At 33.8% G+C, this 12,500-nt stretch overlaps 2 protein-coding genes across 4 annotated transcripts in view; one reads left to right on the top strand and one right to left on the bottom strand.

Moving 5' to 3' along the window:
- Positions 1–4,406, top strand: part of LOC124433052 (brefeldin A-inhibited guanine nucleotide-exchange protein 3) — a 17,578-nt gene extending 13,172 nt beyond the window's left edge. Inside the window, exons 20-22 of the mRNA XM_046982576.1 lie at positions 174–400; positions 530–2,120; positions 2,267–4,406. Coding sequence (XP_046838532.1) covers positions 174–400; positions 530–2,120; positions 2,267–2,410 — 1,962 coding nt within the window. The 3' untranslated portion in view covers positions 2,411–4,406. The remainder of the gene's footprint in view (positions 1–173; positions 401–529; positions 2,121–2,266) is intronic.
- Positions 4,407–4,543: 137 nt separating this feature from the next.
- Positions 4,544–12,500, bottom strand: part of LOC124433053 (protein lozenge) — a 34,086-nt gene continuing 26,129 nt past the window's right edge. For 2 of the 3 annotated variants that reach the window (XM_046982577.1, XM_046982578.1), the window contains 2 exons: positions 7,267–7,434; positions 4,544–6,976 (listed from right to left, as the gene is read on the bottom strand). In XM_046982577.1, coding sequence (XP_046838533.1) covers positions 6,507–6,976; positions 7,267–7,434 — 638 coding nt within the window. In that variant the 3' untranslated portion in view covers positions 4,544–6,506. The remainder of the gene's footprint in view (positions 6,977–7,266; positions 7,435–12,500) is intronic. The other variant, XR_006944426.1, reaches the window with a different exon arrangement.

The raw sequence follows: 12,500 nt of genomic DNA, 5'->3' as shown, positions 1-12,500 counted from the left end.
GATACTGATAAGCATGACGTCTTCTTCATTTAATTCATATTAAATATTCTTTGAAATAATAATAATACTTTCTAAGTAATCATCGAAAAGTCCTGCTTAACGTGTACAAAAAAAAAATGAACTAGGCTTTGTCTCCTGATTTTCAATTGAAAACTTCACGTTTGTGTCTTCAGGTGTTCCTCTTGGAGGAACAACGTGCTGAAGATAACTCAAGGTCACCCGATGAGAGATCGTACGTCTTCCTCGTGTATCCACCAGCCGTGGCTACCACTCTCAATCCCGATCTGTTCATCGTCAGGATTCAATTACGTGCTTTGGTGGTTGGTCTTTTGGTCCACCAAATGCTACTCCATTGTGTTGCCTGTGTTCTTCTTCAGGGTGCCAACCCCTCGATTTCGAGGTACGTTTATGTTTCCTTCGAAATTAAATAATTTGTAAATCGATTTAATTTCTATCTCTACTTTGTTTCTTTTTCTTCTTTTCTTTTTTTTTTTCTTTCTTCTTTTTTCTTTTCGTTACTTAATCTCAGCTTGTCACACGTGATCCCACATGCAACCGCATCGGTGTCTTACAAATCATCCGAGGCTGTTAATCCTTCCTACATGAATTCACGACACATCGAGATTTTTCTATCAGCATTGGACCTTTCCTACGCTGCAGCTTTAAAATTCGATTGTCGTCCTGGTTTGAAGTTCTTGGTCCAGAAGGTAGCTGATCTGGAACAACCGGCAAATCTCTATCGACAAGCTGGAGCTGCTTGGACCATTAAATTCATCACCCTATTTGAATTGTTTCTCCGTGAAGCTAACGATACTGTATTGGATTTCGATTACGTTAAGAATTTTCTATCTAATGGTAATAAAAATGACAATAAATCCGACTCGAAGTATCAGAAGATAAAAAAATATCTGAGACAAATTCAATCGACTTTCGAGGAACTTTGCGACATGTATGTCGAAGTAGTTCGCGATCATGATGGAAAATATACCAAAGCTGACAGTTTTGCTGAAAGGAAGATATTTCTTCTGGTTGCACAACCTGACGATTATCCTGAAATCACGAGGAAGGAAGCGATTCATGATAGAGTTATTACGAGCACACCAGCATCTACGGAATCACGTGTGCATAATCCTTTAATAAACAGGGATGAGGATCAAGTCGACGATGTCGAAGAAAACGAAGATCCAGAGGATCTTCTCGAGGATCCTGAAGTTTATAATCCTAGTTTGGACGACGAAAGTGGCTTGGAGGAACTTGGAACAGAATGTGAAAATGATCTTAGACCTTTCAGATTGTCCGACTTGGCAGCTGAATATTCAACGGACTCTGGTCCTCAGTCAGAGCCTGAAACGGATGATTCCAGACCAGCTTCTAGGCTAGGTTCTGTAACAGAAAGGATAGTATATTTCGATCGATCCGGAGGTACTTCCAGTGAAGGTTACGTTGATGCCAAACTTGTAGCTATGACACCAGCACCTCCAGAAATGATAAATAGCCAAAACCAATTGTATCCTCTTTGGAGAACGACTTCGTCACCCGATACTTCTGGCATATCCGCACCCGAAGTTAAGTTACCGAGTAGTAATGCTACCTTGAACGATGCTATCGAGTACGAAAAACCATCTATCCAACGACGAAAAAGCGAGGCTTGTTTACTCTCTAAAAGGACTTCTCTCAAATTCATAATGACTGCTGATATTGAAAATTTCAACGATCTTGTCAGCTTCGATCCTACAAATTTACGTTCGAAATCTGTGATGGAGTTACGAAGAACCCGAGATTCGTCGGTTCCCCAATCTCCAAAGATCATTCACGAGACATCAATTTCTTACGATTCGAAGGATGAAGACGACGACGAGTCGGTCGATCGTTCTTATAAAAATTTTAACAATATCGACGAACTTTTGCGCGATTACGAACGTAGCAAACGTGGATTTAGGACTAATCCGTTTTTAAAAGACGAGGAAGACGAAGCTGAAAATTTTCTCGACGATCGACAATCTGTAAATCATCAAATTGAATTTAAAAAAAGGACTAACGTTAATAAGGATAGCGAGGCTCATAGGAAAGCTTGGGCAGAAACTTTGAGTACGGCACTCGAATGGATTTTAGCATTACCGGTGAGTGAGAAATACATATAAATATATTTATATTTTTTTTTTATCTTTTCTGTTCTAGCCTAAAAAATCTGGCAAATATATCTAATATTGATAACTAATATTTCTAATATCGATAAACGAAGGAAACGATAATGAAATGTTCGCAGGATGAACGGTTGGCGCCGTTACTTCCGGTTCTGGTACGTGGCGTCAGGATTCTTACCAGACATGCTATCGATCAGATCTTGAAACAACGACTTTCATCTCTCTTTCACCGTATCGCTGTGTTTTACGGATTGACCAACAACTAGGAACAGCTACAGCTCATCTGGGAGCAAATGTTTTTTTCTATGGTCCATTAATAACTTCCTAAGGAGCATTTTTCTGGATGAGCTAGAATTTTTTGGGGAGAAAAAAAAGAAAAAGAGAGAGAGAGAGAGAGAGAGAGAGAGAGAGAGAGAGAGAGAGAGAGAGAAAGAGAAAGATAGAGAAAAATAGAGAAAGAAGAGGGAGAGAGAAAAAGAGAGAGAAAGAAAGAGAGAAAGAAATAAAACATTAAGTATTAGAAATGAACGAACGTATGTGACAACGAAAGAGAGTATTAGAAGATTCGTTCCTTTTAAATTTCTAATTGCTTTACAATTACTTTGGATTGCATAGAAATTAAAAAGTTAGGGATACCTTCTTCTTATTTGTTTTTATAAGACATTTTTTGTTCGTTAAAAAAGAGTGAGAGTGTGTGAGAGAGAGAGAGAGAGAGAGAGAGCTATAGAAAAACAATGAAATTTAAAGTCAAGATATAAATTTACAAACTAATTAGATATAGATATATATGAATAATTTTAATACTTTGAAACAATTATCGAGTCACTTTATTCAGAATGATAGGCTAATGGTGTCCATGATGTTTGATCGACAACGAGAAATGAACGAACGATTGCAGTTTCTCGTTACTTTTCTCGGTCATAGAAAGACGGTGTCCTGTTTCCTGACACGAATCTAAGCCTTATCTTTATTTCGTCATGCGTTTGAACGACCGTCAACATAAGGCAAGAGAGAAAGAGAGAGAGAAAGAGAGAGAAAGCGAAAGAAAGAGAGAGAGAGAGAGAGAGAGAAAGAGAAAGAAAGAAAGAAAGAAAGAAAGAAAGAAAGAAAGAGAGAAGAATTTTATTTACGATTTACTTCGCACGCACATCTTCTCGATTCTTCTTTTATGCTCCTTGCGCTTAACTGTAGTTTGCGGTCCGGTCGCAGCCAGCTATGCTGTTGTTGTACGTACACAGTACATACGTTGGATCTTTTTCTACATCCAACGTATAAGAAGACAAACATAAGTCCGACGAATCCGCGCTAGTAAGTGTTTGACAGAAAATGTTCGAGTACGTACTTAAAACAAGCCATTTCAATGTATTTTTTTTTTTCTTTTTCTTTTTACCTTTTCCGTTGCTTCTTCTATAGTCTCTCTTCTCTTGTTAATCAATTAATTCATTTATTTATATATATATATATATTTATTTATTTATTTATTTATTTATTCATTTACTTATTTATTATATTTTTAAAGAATATTTTGTAATATTATTGAGATATATTTATCCTTCACTTATTTTGTTGATAAAAATGAAGAGAGTTTTTAGTGTAGATACGGCCTATTTGGAGCAAATCCAAATTAGAATTAGAACGAACTAGAAAATTGAAGGAAAATTATTCGAAGCCTATTATTTATGATGCGATGATGAAAAGAAAAAAGAAAAAAAGAAAAGAAAAAAGAGAAAAAAGTACGAAAAAAAGAAAGAAAAGATTTTAAAGAAATATGCGATAGCTTTTTAACGTTCTCGCGATATATTACATACACTCACTTTACATGCTCCCAATGCGTCGTAACTATTCCTGTTAATTTACATCTAGTGTTATCATGTTTTATTGTAAATAGTCTAAACGCTATATAAGAGGTGAAAATTGAGAAGGGACTAAAATATTAAAATCGACGTTTGGTAATGTCTCGTCCGTCTTTTAAAGTTTAACTGTACGTTTTGAAATTAAAAATTATTTATTATTTTTCTACGTATTCAATTTATCGACCACACGCGGTGCTTCTAAATTAGAGAATACGGACGATTACCAAACGACGATTTGCTATTCGTATTAAGAAGAAAAGAATAAAAAAGAAAAAAAAATCAACTCACTATCAATGTGAATGTATGGTACATGTTATAAATGTTTGTTGATCGTTAGATCGTTTAACGAGAGGAGCAAAAGTTAAAAGTTTCGATAATACAATAATTGATAATAAAACGTGCCTATGTATTTTCCCGTTTTTTCAATGTGTCCAATCCATCATACGTATGTGTGTATATATATATATATGTATATGTATGTGTATATGTATATATGTATATATGTATGTATGTATGTATGTATGTATGTATGTATGTATGTATGTATATATAAATATGCAAAGGGAAAGAGAAATATAAAGAAAGGTATGAACGAAGAAAATTGACTAATCACACAGTGCGCACACATGCATACACATATACACAAACTCATATTCACACACACACACACACACACACACACTCACCTAACTTCGTCTGTGGTTATGCAACAGTATTCTAAACTAAATTTATCATAATCAAATTTCTGTAAAAGAGAACGTTCGGGGCTGCAAGCAAGCAACAACTGTGACTGTACGTGAGAGAAAATAAATATGGTGAGAAAAAAATTTGATCGGTGTCAAATTGATACCATTTTTTTTTCTTTTTTTTCCTGTTTCTTTTTCTTCTTCGTCTTTGTTTTTGATAACGAACGGATCACCTTTACGACGCGTATACGATACGCTTACGACTAAAAAAAAAAAAGAAAAGAAGAAAAACAAAAAAAAAATAATAAATAAATAAATAAATAAATAAAATTTAGATATTTTTATTATAGTTCGTAAGAATGAAATAAAGTTAAAATCTGTCCCACTATTTATGGTCGGAAGAAGAGAGCACGAAGATGTCGACCATTTCCTGCGAGACGAAACGTATTTCAGTTGGTTCTTAAAGGACGTAGAAAAGAGTCGGGAGACTCTCGTCTGCGGTCGGAGACGAGTCGAGTCATCCTCGTAAAGAGAGAAGCTTATGAGCGACGGCCGCCTCGCCTTATTCCATGGTTTTATTCCTCGCGTCCTATTCGCAGGATGCATCGGGGCTGTAAACATCACGGAAGAGAAGTGGGAGAACGAAGAAATCACTCGAAAGTGTGAACTCAGTCACGTGGACTGAGGTAGGAGGTAGGACAGGAGGATGGGGAGGGAGGGGGGAAGGGGTGTTGGAAGGGGGGACGAATGGCGGCAGACAGTAGAGAAGCTTTCTTCTTTAAAGATTAACTCAAGATTGCCTTCAGTTCTGTTTTTAACGATCCACTAACTTCTTTTCTTCGGATTATTTACATCGTTTTTTTTTTTAAATACTGAAACATACTAGGAAATAATTCTCTGCTCATATTCATCGTTCATACGTCGTATTCTTTTCGTTATTTCCTGTTTTTTTTACCCTTTCCCCTCTTCCTCCTCTTTTTTTTCTTCTTCTCCTCTTTCTCCTCCCCTCTATAGAAACGGTTATAAATGAATGATTAAAATTGTTTGTGACAAGTTATCACGAATAGGGACGTAGGAACTCTCCAGGTACGTATTTATTATTTCATGGAAAATATCTGTATATTTACAACGTTACATTATTTGACTCTACCTTCTCATCATTTGATAAGTACTTACTTACATACACTGACTGTTCTCTGACGTCTCAAATTTATGATCGAAGAGAGAACGAACGATATTGCTGAAAACGATTCACGACGCGCATACTACCAAAAAGCCTTACCATTTTTTCACTTTTCTTTTTCTTTCTTCCTATTCTTCTTCTTCTTCTTCTTCTTCTTCTTCTTCTTCTTTTTCTCTTTTTTTATCCTTCGAGCAAACTTATTCACCCTATATCTGCTTTCGATAAGATCGTAAAGAAAGCACGTTTAGCTTGAGAATACTTGAAATCTGATATCCTGAGTACTCAGTCTTCTTTAAAATAACACCAGATCCAAGATTGCCTTACGATAGTCTAAGATAACTTTTTTTTTTCCCTTTCTTGCAACATCTCGCACTATACAAGAAACGATTAAATTCTTCAACATATCTTTTTTTTTAGCACTCGTTAATTAACAGCCTTTCCTTAGAATAAATTTATGAGTACATATGTACTTACGTTGATGTTTCAAAAGAGTTCTCGAGAATAGAAAATATTCTAAAAACGCACTTTCAACCATCGTTTACTTTCTCCGAGCTTCACATTAACATTCTTCACTATTAATGATTAACGCACGTAACGAATTGTTATTTACTGTCAATATCTTATTAAATCCTTAAATCCTTTAATAAGGTCTCCAAACGTCGTTCCTTTGTTCGCTTTCTTCACCTAGAACTCCAATCTCCAAACGATTGCTACTGATCGTTAAGTTTCCTCCAGCAATTGTGACTTGTTCGTCGCTGAGATCACCATGAAGATGCAGATGAATCTGATTCTGATTAACTGTACTGTAGAGCTGCGGATATAGTACCATCGGGGCCGGACTTATGTAATTTTGACTTGGGTTGTTGTAATATCCTTGATAATTAGGATTGTAATTGTGTGAAGCGACCGGTACTGGTGTAGCTGGTCCAGGTGTCCAGGAACCATAATGGTATCCTGGACTTGCGCTTCCTGTTCCACCACCTGCGAAGATATCGGGGTCATTGGGCTTTCCAGGTATTAGAGGCAACGATGTTGACGAAGTTCCGTGACCGGAATACATGGAAACGCAGTTTGGAGTGTAGGTGTCCTGTTGACTCTCGGATGGTAAAACTGAAATAACAGGATGATTCAGGTGCAATGATTTTAAAACCGCAATTAACTGTCGGATAAAGAGAAAAAGACAATACTCTATTATCGTTTGTTTATGTTGTTACATTAGTACGTAAGACCACATATGGTATAATTGTGTCATAAAACGAGAAGTATACATTTTTCTTAGAATATTACGTGTATCGTGTTAGTTTTTAAAAGTCCTTGAATCGAAATAAAACCTACGATGAATAAGAAGAAGGAAAGATTTCAATTGTAGATATTATAGTCTTGAACATCGATCAACTTACCGGTTGGTAGCGGTACAGGTTCCGTTGTTGGATGATGTGATAAGGATTCACCGGGATAAGAGAATGCACCACCTGGAATAGGAGAGTACGATCCACCGCTACTGACTGTTGGAGCTGGATAAGGAGTTGTCGATGGATAAGACCACTCAGTGGTGCTCGTACTTGTGTCTATAATCAAAATAAGAAATACAAATAACATTATACATTAAGGAACAACGTGAGAAACATTTGTTCCTAATCTAATTCTTATGTGATAACTTTTAGAGTCATCGCGATACAAATTTTAAATAACTCGAAAGTTATATACTATTAATAAAAAAGTATACATAACAAAATATATTAATATAAATATATGTAAATATTATAATTGTATATATATATATATATATATATATATATATATATATATAAAATTTTATATAATTCTGCTTATATATTTTTTTAATGAAAAAATTTATATAGAATATATATATATATATATATATATATATATATATCATAACATATTATTATAATTATATAAAAATATAATATTTATTTAGATAGAAAAATTATTATAATACATCATTATTATCGAGGAACTTTATAAAAATTCAGCATCTTTCATTTCAGTATCTTCGTTCATGAGTCGGTAACGGGATTTTGAGTGAGTAATACCAACAGATTAATTGACATGAGTCATTTGGCATAAGAACGACGGAAGTTTCGAACGTTCGTTAGAAATGAATGTTCATAAATTTACTTTCTGACGTTTTGGATCACGATAGTCTAGCGAGAAAACAAAACACTTTCTGATATTTCTACTTTTACAAAGATTACAATGTTACAAGTTCTTTTATGATATTTATTTATTTTTTTCTATTTTTTTTCTTCTTTTTACCGACAAACGTTTATCCTCACGGTCGATAAGCTGTTGACCGACGATACATTTAATTATTTTTGCTTTGAAGAAGCTAATTAAAATCAGACAATATCATTTCTAATATTATATGTTTGAAACAAACGAAATGATTCAAAGTGGATCCAACGAAACGGATACTTAAAGAAATTTCTATTCCGAACGAGTTTATTATTTATCACGTTATTTCTTCGTATAATAAGTCTTACGAGTCAGCTGCGACTTCATGACTAGACCGACGTACGATGAATGAATTTCCAAGCACTGGAGAAAGGACAAAAAGGAGAGAGAGAGACGGACAGAGAGAGAGAGAGAGAGAGAGAGAGAGAGAGAGAGAGAGAGAGAGAGAGAGAGAGAAAACGTGAGTATCGTTCACAGAAGCCAACAGCGAAATATAGTATTGTATGACTCAGCGAGGTGAAATTTGTTGTTACTTATCTCTTTAATACGAACTGACGAGATTTATTGTGTAAATAGATACATATATATATATATATATATATATATATATATACACGGACACAGATTTACACTCAGAGATACGCTGATACAAACGGAACTCTAGAATAATTATTCAAATAAAACTTATCATTTTGTATCAATTATAAATTCATTTGCGTAAGATCTTAATTTATGCGATACATTAAAATGAGTACATAAGTTTAATGGATACATAAAACCCGTTTGATTTAACATTATTTATACATAGGTTTTTCATGAAGTTATCATGATATCATTTATTCGTTTAACTTCGCTCAATCGTCATATAAAAAATGGAATTTATGTTAATACTTTTTTTCTTTCATAATTTCAGAAACGTAAATCATGTTTGCTGTTGGAATCTCCGTGAGTTTTACCAGTGTATGTAAGATATATATTTTATATATACACATATATATAGGGATATAGAAATAAAAAAAGAGAGAAAGAGAGAGAGAGAGAAGAAGAAAGAAGATATATACGTGACGAAGGAAATCATTGACTGGCGAGAAACGTACGGACGGAAAGTCCGAACATTGACGATTCTCGGCGGGTCAGAGAAGTCGATGACAAAACTTAGCTTCCAAGAACGAGTCCATTGTATCCAATGATTTCCTGGAATCAACTCCTCTTCCCATTCCTTTTATTTATTTATTTACTTACTTATTTTTTTTTTTTTTTACTTCATCTCAAATTTCGAAACTGTCGTCGTTCTTCAATATTTCATGACATTCTTTGCACTATATTATTCACGAATTTCATTTTTTTGAAATATCATTTCTTATTTTTTTTCTTTTTTTTTTTTTTTTATTAATTTTTTAATTCGTCCAAAAAATGTCAAGTCAATAAAATGTTTCATTATCAAAATCGTTTTATTATTACCATCATATTTCTTTCCTTTTTTTCTTTCACTTTTTTCTTTTGTCTTTTTTTTTTTACTTCGTCCTGATTTTCAAAATCTTTGTTAATTTTCTGAAATATCTGAATCTTCTGTGTCTACGTTTAAATTTCACTTTTGAAGTTTTGAGAACTATTTTTATAAGCTTTTTAATTTATTCAAAGATTTGCGAAAAAAGTACACTATTAATTATATACAATTGTTTTGTTATTATCTTCTATTTTTACTTTTTTTCATTTATGTTTTTATTTTGTTTCGATTTTTCGAAATTGTATCGATTTTGGAAATTTTTCAAAATCTTTTCCAACTTCGTATACGCGTGAATTTCTCTTTTTAATAAATCACTTTTATTAACTCCTTAATTCGTTCCAAAAACTTTAAAGAAACTATACAATTTCAATTATACAATTGTTTTTTTATTATTCTTCATCTTTTTTTTATTTTTCTATTTTGTTCCGATTTTTGAAGCTCTTTACATTTTTTTAAATTTCACAAAAATTGTTGCATCGTCAAAAAAAATTTCACCTTTCAATAATTAATATTTTTCTAAATTATTCAATTCGCTTAAAATAATTTAAAAAAGGAATATATAGCATTATTCTAGTTGTAATATACCCGTTGTTTTTGAAAAATAATTTCAAATTATTATTTTCCAAAGACATAAATCGTTTGCATTTTATGTCAGTCTCCGACAAGACAGTAAATACTTTTCAAACGTTAAACTTGTCTACATCGGACGGTAACGCATCGGAGTGCGAGGTGATAATTATGGTCGGCTGATGGCATGCTTGCAAATGCGAATATTAAGTGACGAGGTGCACGCGAGTGGAGTAGGTGATCCATCATCGATGGATCCTTTCGGATAAAGAAAATAGAATAAAATTTTCCTTGTTTTTCAATGAATCGATTAGTCAAGATATATCCAAAAAAATTTCGAAGTATTAAAGAGTTAATATATATCGAATTGAAAAATTGAATTAAATAAATAAATTATTGAACATTGAAATGGAAAAAAAATTTAGAAAATTGCTTATTGCGATAAAAAGAAAAAAAAAAAGAAAAAGAAAAGAAAAGAAAAAAGAGAAATAATAGCTGAATTTCATTCTTATTCCTTTCGAGATTCAATCTTTTATTAAAATAAGATAAGAAAGATTTAAAAACGATAGAAAAGAAAGAAAAAAAAGAAAAAAAGAAAAAAGCAATGAAAAAAAAGATAATGATTAAAAAGAGAAGATTAGAAAAGAATTTTGACATACGATGGCTAACATAAGTTAAAAGTCGAGGTCGTGGCTAGTATGGGTCCACCGAGGACGAAACTGTCGTTACGCCTACCGGCGGAAGGTCGAGGTCGTTTCAGAATTCTCAAAGGGGACCGCCGTGGATAGGGCAGGGTAGGGGGCGTGCGGGTGATTACCGAAAATGGCCGTGTATTTGCCGCAATTACCGGAACAACGGTAACAAAACAAAGCCACACCAGCGTGCGCCGTTTTGGGGCGACCATCTGTTGTCGAACTGCCGATGGTCAATTCGTAATCTTCGATTTTGAAAATCTCCTACTATAATAAAACTACAAGAGATTCTTTTGTCATTGGACAATAGTGATTATCATAAAAATATTGCTCCGTGGTAAATCTAATATATTAAATAAAAAAACCATTAACTTCTTGCCTAATCGCTTTTATTTTTGCTATTTACCATATAAATGATATTGTCGGACAAAAAGATAGAATCGACTTTATATCTAACGTCGAACTAATTCCGATATATTATATTTAGACATAGGATTCTTTTAATTGTGTATGTATCTTAGAAAAAAAAATCGATAAAAAACGGAAGGAGAAGGAAGAAACAAAGAGGAATTAATAAAATTAAATATATATATATATATATATATATATATATATATATATATATGTAACAGGAAAAAAGTTGTAGTTATTACCAGATAAAAATCGATATACACGAAATACGATACAAATTGAAAAGTAAATGATTTTTATAAAAAAATGAAATCAATCATTTTCATTGCTAGTTATAAATCTAATGTGAAAAAAAAAAAATAGAAAAAAGAAAAAAAAACAGATTTATCCCATCCAATTCCACCTTCGAGTTTTATCTGAAAAGGGATAAATAAAAAAAAAAGGAAAAACAAAAACAAATAAACAATTAAAAAAAGAAAAGAAAAGAAAAGACGGAAGAAAAAGAAAAGAAACAAGTATTTCTTCCGTCAAAATTATTATTACAACAATATTCTCACCTTGTTGTCCGAGATAGAAATGGTCAATGCGAAAAAGAGATAATTGAAAGGGAAGAGACTTTGAGAAAAGAATTGGATCGTTTTATGGAATGATCCTCTTTCGAATTATCAAGAGACGAGAAACAGAGTGAAGGAAGCCTCCGTAGATCCGCTAACCAGCTGGAAGTCTCGGTCACGGCAATGAGCATCGGCGCAAGACGATCAATTCTCAACGGATTCTTTCGCGCAGAGGTGTAAAGCCTCGTCGTTGATCCTGACCAAAGGAACGTACGAGTCCTGACCAAAGGAACTCCAAGTTGTTTACTACTTCCCTCTTGCTCTCTTTCTCTCTTCCCCTATCTCTCTCTCTATCTCTTTCGCTCTTTATCTATCTTTCTCTCTTTCTCTCTCTCTCTCTTGCTCTGCGGGTGTGAAACCACAGTGAGGTGGTTTTGGTGCTTAGTCCTCCGACCAGCCATCTACTTAACGAACCGTCCATCGACCGCCGTCATTTCGTCGTTTCTCGGTTTCTCTCCCACCTAACACCCTCTCTCTCTCTCTCTCTCTCTCTCTCTTTCACTCCTTCTCCCTCCGCAAACCTTCCCCAGCCCCTCCCCTTGCCTTCATACTTCATCTCTCTCGTGCTAACAGCATCGTACGGTGGTGGTTCGATCGACCTCATCTTTGAGCTACCGACACTCGAATCGTTCGTAGATCATCAT

Source organism: Vespa crabro, chromosome 2, assembly GCF_910589235.1.
Source record: "Vespa crabro chromosome 2, iyVesCrab1.2, whole genome shotgun sequence".
In the NCBI taxonomy this organism is placed as follows: domain Eukaryota; kingdom Metazoa; phylum Arthropoda; class Insecta; order Hymenoptera; family Vespidae; genus Vespa; species Vespa crabro.
Note: the sequence above shows the minus strand (reverse complement) of the source record. Positions and strands in the feature narration are given on the sequence as shown.